The sequence below is a fragment of the Teleopsis dalmanni genome, chromosome 1 (genome assembly GCF_002237135.1).
Source record: "Teleopsis dalmanni isolate 2A chromosome 1, ASM223713v2, whole genome shotgun sequence".
Lineage (NCBI taxonomy): Eukaryota > Metazoa > Arthropoda > Insecta > Diptera > Diopsidae > Teleopsis > Teleopsis dalmanni.
This window is the reverse complement of record NC_051846.1, coordinates 169617484-169625673: the sequence shown is the minus strand read 5'-3', so window position 1 is coordinate 169625673 and position 8190 is coordinate 169617484. Positions and strand designations below refer to the sequence as shown.

Genomic DNA, 8190 nt, shown 5'->3' with positions numbered 1-8190 from the left:
AAAGTTCTGGAAAATCTTTGATAAATGTAAGAATAATTACGATTAGTTTATTATGGACTAAAATTATTCCAGCTGATTAATACCATAGTCTTTGATTCATTCCTTTATAGATTACATATGCAATAAAATTTCCCAACAACTTAAAAATAAATTCTCATCCAGTTTGTATGTGACTGAATAATTTCAGTTTCAATTGGAAACTGGAAGTGACGCATAAATTACACTTTTAGAATAGAAAAGAAAATCAAGTATCTCAAAAACAGCAACGGTTACTCCACATGGATTTGCATGGGTTTGTCCGCGTATCTTTGCGGATTGTGTCACGAATGAACGCGCCAAAATGGAGATGTCTTTTGACTTCTATTCTTGTAGATTGTTTTGCATATTAAATGGAAAAACTACTTAAATGGCTGCAAATTCGCTGCTGTTAAAATAAAGATTTATTACCATTGCCATTACCACTGCCGTCCTCAGTTTTCCTATATAACTCGGTCGCATCTATTTTTCAAGCCAATTTTAATAAAAATTTCTACCGCGTAGCACTTAAAAATGTTTTTTTTTGTTGTGTTAATAATTTTACACTCACTTGCATTTTTTCACAATTTTTTGGATTTGATTTGGATTGAAGGAAGAAGGATTGAAGAAATTTATAAGATGAATTTTGTTGTATGATTGCCAAGAAGTTGCTAAATTGCATGAACTTGAAGTATTTAATGCATTGCATAGAAATTATTTAAGAAAATAGAAAGTGAGAAGGCTATTGAACTTGAAATTGTTAAAATGGCTTTGAATAATGTTTACTGATATATTTATAATATATTAAAAAGTTAATAGTTTTTGCAATATTTATGAAAAATTAAAATTATTTTTCTCAATGTATTTTTTTCGAAACTTTTATGTTGTTGTTTTTTTTTGTACTTAAGCCAAAAATAGACAATTGGTTATGTCATACTCCATTTCTGAGGTGTTGGCTCCTACATGAAATTACTTGCAAACTTTTACCAAAAAAAAAGTTATATATATCCAAAAATAAAATTGGACAACTTTCCAAAAATGTATTATTTGACAACTCTAAATTGAAAAATTTTGACTTACCACTTTATATTATTGAAATGGTATATTCACTAAAATTTTTGGCTCAAAACTACAGTCAGCTTTGAGTCAGTCAATATGTTCAAAAAGATTTGTTTATTTAAAAATTTAATTTTGCAGCTATAAACTATAAAATTAAGGAAATTAAATGTTTACCTCTCATTACTTCGATATTACGAAGCGAAGAAATCAAAATTGGCAATATATAGCTCTCGGCTCTGGCGCGTTTACATGAAATTCTAGGTTATAGTGGTGGATTTGCTACAAAAATACAGCAACAAAACCAAAAAATTTATTTTAAACACAAATTAAACCAAAATTATTTAAAAAATAAATAAAAAAGATTAGAATAACGGTATTAACATAAAAGATAAAAAAAAAAATGCACAAGAAATGCAATTGCGTTGCAATACCTCAACGGAAGATTAAAACATCCACCCAATTCTCAAATATTGGCACAACGAACTCACGTTTGACACCGATCCAATGTGTGGCAATAAATCGCAATCTTTGCAACGCGCCCAGACGACACATCTTTACTGTCGTTCCCTGGAGAAGGACGCGTCGATAGACGTACGTCAACGTGGCTTTAATTCGTGTCTGCGTGGCGAACGCGATGAATTTTTGGACTATCGTGATGTCGGTCCACAACAGCTACAAATCGAGCCACCACTACCGTACATGGAGTCATCGCACAATGGAAGCTTTAGCGGTAACGAAGCTGGTGGCAGGAGTAAGTTGTTATTATTAATGAACTTATATATAAATACATTGCACTTAAATACTTATAGTACATTTCAATTTATTTTTAAATGTTAATTAAATTTAAATAAAATATTTAAAGGAATATTTAATCAAATAATTGATATTGCTATATTATTAAAGATAATTCCAATAATATGAAAGTCGATGCTATTCAATTATAAAATAATTACAATGATTATAGTTTTTTAATGGCTATGATTATCATAATAGATAATAAAAATATAATTTATATTATTTATTAAATAATTTATATTTATATGGTAGATATTTAAATATTAGTTTATATAAACGATTTTACTTGTCTACAAGTTTTTATTAATATATTCTATTATTTATATATATTATATTATTTAATATAAAATTTTTGAATTTATTTATCGACCTGTCATCATTAGGTTCGCGATCTAACATAAATTAATATTACTAAAGCTATATCTACGTCATCCTCTTTATTCTATTGTCTATGTTGCACAATATTGCAATCATCGTCATCAGAATTATGATCCTACACATAAATCAATTTATGTTAGATCGTGATCCCGATAGTGACTCTCAAGACGAGTCGAAATATAGAATATAATAAAAAATATTAAGCAAACATTGAATTAACCAAAAAAAAGTGACCTATAGCCGGATTAAAAAATATATAAAAACCATTATATTATTGAGTATTATATTATTTATATATTAATATATCAATTATACATCAATTGGCAGTATGACAGTCTGAACATTTTTTAAATGAGTTTCGGTAGTAGATAGAGAGCGCTATACTAACCTTTCCCAGATATCTTGCAGCGCTTAATCCGATACTAGGTGTTAATACTAGATTCTAATTAACCTTAAATGATACAATGAATCTTCAACATTTTTCTTTCTATACGATTTTTCTTTTATTGGGTCCCGAATATCAACATATTTTATTGAAAAAATAAATAATATTGTAATTAATTAACTTCATGGACGAAATCCAAAACATGGTACAACATAAACAAGTGGAACTATAATAACGCAAGAAGCTTTACTGGAAACAATTGGTAGTCGAAGGTGCGAACTTCGTGCCAAGTTTAAGGGTACTATAATGGGTTATATTAGTCTCCAAGTGTAAACGTTGATAATTGTAACAACAAGCTAACTTATATGGTTAATTTAAAGTCTAAACATAGGCTTATAAAGTTTTTAGTACTCTCATTTTTCTGGAGAAAGTTTGAAAAAGACCTTACCTCAGCAAACAATTAATCATGTTAACTCAGGTTAACTCCGATAAGTTAATATGAGAAACGTACGCTGCAGACGTTCGTTGACAATATGTCTCTGTAGGTGAAAGACTGACGAATCAAACCAAATGAAGTCCACATTTACTACCAAACAATATAGCTACCCGCCTATCTCATTAAATTATGCACAATTATTCCAAGCTGTAAAGACAAATATTAAACATTTTAGAGTAATCTAACATTTTCTTAGTCGTTTAAGTAGATATTAATATTTTTCACAAATACATACATATATCGAATCAAATCAAAGTTTATCTGTCAAATCACATAAAACAGCTGTTAATTTCAGGGTAATCTTGTATCTAGAGTATAGTAAATTAATCTCGAGTGTTATACATTTTGCCCTAGATTTATTTATCGAAAGTGCTATTAAGTTACCTATCGGTGCTTTAAAACTTCTCTTAAATATCATACTTTTAAAGAAATTTATTATATCTAACTAATCGATTGTAAATAATATACAAAATATAAAATATAAATTTTTTTATTGTGAAATTTTAATATAATTCCAAAAAGTAGTCAATTATTATATTGGGTTTTCACATACACTTAGCATGATGAAATCTTATCATTTTGTCTTATTGCTAAACTATTTCAAATTCTCATTATGAAAAGGAATTAAAATGATTGATAGATGTCTTGACAAAGCACTTAAGACAATATTGCCCATCATATACCATATCAAAAAAAAAATACCATACTAGAAATACTAGAAAAAAATGTAAGACTTCACTTAAAGAGCTTTAAACTATCAGTTTTCATATGAAAATAAAATGAAAACATGCATAAACACAAAATAAATATCTTTTGAATTTAATGAAAGGGGAGAAGACATCAATGATGTTTAATTCAATTCTAATTCCAATTTCAATTGAAACGCAAATTCCCCATACAATGGAATATTCTTATTTTTGTTTACTCAACATCGAATTGAATGAAAATTAAAAATTATTATTTCGTTGGTAAATTTGTAGGAAATATATTGTTTGAACATTCAGCAACTGTTGTCATCGCCATCCGCCAACTGAACACAATCTGCCACTAACAGAAAATACCAAAAAAGTATCTTGCCGTCTGGCACGGACAGCAGATTTTTATGTAAATAATTAAAAATTCTGCTTGGCCCATGAGTCATCGCAACATTTGGTTGCAATTTCGACCCACTCCTAACAGAAATACGTTTTGCAAAATTTTTATATGTTTCAATATTAAAAATACGCATTTTATAGTTTGGATATTTAAGTGTTTTTTTTTTGTGTTTCTAAAATAATAAAATATTTTTATGTTGATATAACTTAACCATGAACTTTATTTGAAACTATAAACCAAAGATAACTGTGAAGTGTTTATATGACATAATTTTGTCACTTCAAGTAAGTTTTATTGATTTCACATATGGAAAGTTTGGTTAATATCATATAAAGACAAGATTCCTTTTTAGTTTTTTATATCATAATAAATATTTTATGAGTTAGATGACGTCATTGTTATTGAAATATATAATTAAGTCATACTAAATTGAATCATTTGCAAAATTAAGTGATTAATTATTAATTGCGTTATCGAATCTCAGAATGGTTACAGGCTCCTCGGGAAGGTATGCAGATCTGAGGTCAATTAATGCTTAGTCTTATGAAGTGAAAAGCAATAATCCAGTCAAGGCGTAAAGAGGAGTTTTGAAGATACCTCGAGTTAACAAAGAGTAAAACTGCTCGAATGCACTGGTTCAAATAGCTTCAACATAATTAATGTCTATCAACGAAAGTGAAAAAAATGCTATACGAGGGACATTACATATATTTCGAACCTTATAATGAAAAAATACTAATTTATCGCTGAAAATTGCTTTATTGTTTCTTGAAGTATTCTCTTTTATGATTAACACACTTTTGTATGCATTCGAACGACTTGTCAAAGCATTATTATTTTATTACTACTGTTAGGTGATGTGACACTGAGACCGTCGGGGCAATTGTGCCTATTGTCCCTTCTGAGTTTAGAGTAGGTCCCTTAGCCAATAAAAAGTAGTATAGAACCTACTTTACAGAGTTTTATTGCTTCGTCCATAAGAATGTACAATCTCAGGAGCTTATTTCGTATGTCCATTAACGCTGAGCATTCTAATAACAGAATCTACGGTTTGCATCCGTTAGTATACCCAGTCTTGTAAGGTGGTGTTTTAATTTACAGTGCTCTATTAGGATTCCAATTATGATTCTAAATTTTTCTTTTGGTAGATTTATACAATTCTGGTATCTCTTATTGTTATATTGTTATATAAGTGATTTTGATTGTTTTAATCCTGGTATATTATCCCAGTAATCCTTTTTATTTTGGTTCTCCGTTATTTTTATTAAAGAAAGGAGTGTACAATGTCCCAGTCCACAAGAAGGTTCCGACCCTATCATTTATCGACAAATATGGAAGTAAGTTGGTCATGCACTCTTGTCTTGATTATCTACGTCGAAAGTCAATTCGATTTCTTCGCGAACACTCAATTTACAAATTACTATAAGGCCGTGTGCGAGTAAATTGAAGTAAACTAAATTGAAATTTCCTAAAATTTTTTTTACTGCACTTATGTAAATATTTATTTATTGCATTTATTTCACTTATTTATTATTTTTGGTTAAAAGTTTCGAAATTTATTTATTTATTTAACATCTTATAAAATTTTCACAATGGCAACACCAAATTTACCTAATTTTTTTCTAATTTACCTTAAATTCTGGTAAATACCACCATTCGCTGCCATACCGACATAATTTACTATTTCCCTCAATTTACCATCAATTTACTCGAACTCGCACACGGCCTTAGTAATACAAATGACAATTTTTTGACAAAAAGTCTAAGGGAGCTTATGTCAACCTTTCGTATTAAAATGTCAGATGACACCTGACAATAATCAGTGTTGCCAAGGTTCAAAATATAAATAGTGACCCTCGTATTTTGCAATAGTTTTTTTGTTAAGTATAAAAAGAGAACTGTATTATAATTATTATTAATTTTTTTAAGACCATAATTTATTATGAATATAGTATGCATGAAAGTATTAAACCAGCCCTTTGGTGCTTTACAAATGCAATTATTTTTAATAAACTCAGTGAGCTCATTTATTGTCGGTCACACGGTGAAGTCAATAATTATATGTAAATAAAAAACTAAATTTCAACAATTAAACTTGTTTTCAATCTATAAATCTATAGTTATATTTGTAAATCAAAAGGAAAAAAAAAAAGTTATTTATTATTTTGAAATATGCTTTTCTTACAAGTGTTTCCTTTGAACACTAATAATGTCTTGTCATGCATTTCTATAACAATTTTTCTTCGTAAGCAATAAAAAAGCATTAATTTATACAAACAACTTATTTTAATCATACTTAAAAAAAATTTTTTTTTCAAAACAAATTAATTTTTTTTTATTTATAAAAAATAGTTTAAAAATAAACACGCTGCTTGCACAGCATGCAACCATTGTGATTTTATTCGTTGAAATGCACAATAAACTGAAAAATATTCACAATGAGCATTGCCGCCTTTATTGTTAATTTTTTTTTCCTCATCTACTATTTATAAACTTTTTTTACAAATTATCTTTTCAATGAAATCAAAAACATTTCGTATAAAAGTTGAGGTTAAAATGTTGCTAAATAATTGTTTATCGTCATTGTTTTATATTGTTTATTTTAAATTACATTAAATCAAAGAAAAAGTTTACAATAACAATGATACGAGCTGCCATCGTGAACACATTTTCACATTTCCATTATTTTGATTTATTTATTGTTAAATTCTTTTTTTATTTGTACTATACATTTATTTATATAGTGTTTTGTTTTGTTTGAAATTGGTTTTTGTAATTATTATATATTGTTTAATATACGTAAACATTTCCCGCTCCAGACATGCTATTTTGTTGAATTAATGCACTTGTGGCTTCACAATGTCACGCATCAATTGTCCATAATTTTTTTTTAATTTTCTAGGCATTCAATAATAATAAAAACTAAACTATGTGACTAATGATTTTTTATTTTTTGGCTTTAAATATAATAAAAGCCATTATTTTCTATATATATGTAGTTCTAGTCATTGTATTAACCGGAACTTTACAAAGCCATATTGGATCTACAAACAAAGGAGTTTCATGGTTATGATTTCTTTATATAAAAGTTACTATCAACAAATAGGATCTGTTATTGATTATACGTTGGATTATATATAAGGCACATAGACACAACGATTTAAAAAATAAGGCAAAATCTATTTGAATCTATTTTATCATGTTTAGAGTACTCTTCTCCGGATTCAATGAGGCAACGTTTTTTTTCAATCCTAGAAACAATTAAAAAAGTCGATTGTTAGAATATCCTTTCAAGCGCACAGTTTTTATTTTCTCAATCCAAATCAGGCAAATACAATGATTTTGAAATGATCTGTGATTAATTTTTAAAGAAGTGGTTTTGAAAAGCCAATGGAATATGAGATGATACATTATTGTGGTGCAAAAGCAAAGAATTGTCTATTTATTTATTTTTATTAAAAATCAGGGACATTACATAATTCGTAACAAAGATCTCAATAATTTATTAATTAATTTTATTGAATTATAACATAAAACTTTGCTTAGCGTAATTTACATAAAGAAAGTAAAAAAAATTGTTAACCTCAAAATAATAAATCTGAAGTTTAGAAAAGAATGGGAGTTTTAGAACCCTAATAAGTGATTTTTAGTGCTAATAAAAAGAACCGCAAGTGTGAATTTACAATATATTTTTCACATAGAGATTAATAATTTCAAACTGCAATTTTATATCTTCAAACTTATCTTATTATTAGGCCGTGTATCTCAATAAAACGTTTAACCTATCAAGCACGTTTCATTATTGGACGTTAAGATAAAGAAAAAAGATTGATTTTTATATTGCTATACATATATGTATCCATAGATATAAACATATACATATATGATAAAATAAATTAAATCATATTAAATTATATTACATTTGTGAAAAAAAAATATAAGACAAAAGCGAAAAATTTTAACCGCA

The 8190-nt window shown here is 27.6% G+C and overlaps 1 protein-coding gene across 1 annotated transcript; it reads left to right on the top strand.

The window, feature by feature from the left end:
* The first annotated feature begins 1578 nt into the window (after nucleotides 1–1578).
* LOC119666691 lies at nucleotides 1579–2018 on the top strand. Its single transcript, XM_038075973.1, has 2 exons — nucleotides 1579–1825; nucleotides 1978–2018. The coding sequence occupies exons 1-2, from the start codon at nucleotides 1579–1581 to the stop codon at nucleotides 2016–2018; spliced, it is 288 nt and encodes a 95-aa protein (XP_037931901.1).
* Nucleotides 2019–8190: the final 6172 nt, after the last annotated feature.

What these genes read in the sequence shown, in the direction of transcription:
- LOC119666691 (XM_038075973.1), top strand. Translation starts at nt 1,579, where the DNA reads ATGTGTGGCAATAAATCGCAATCTTTGCAACGCGCCCAGACGACACAT. An exon ending in TAACGAAGCTGGTGGCAGGA is followed by an intron (nt 1,826 to 1,977) that starts GTAAGTTGTTAT and finishes ATATTATTAAAG; the next exon opens with ATAATTCCAATAATATGAAA.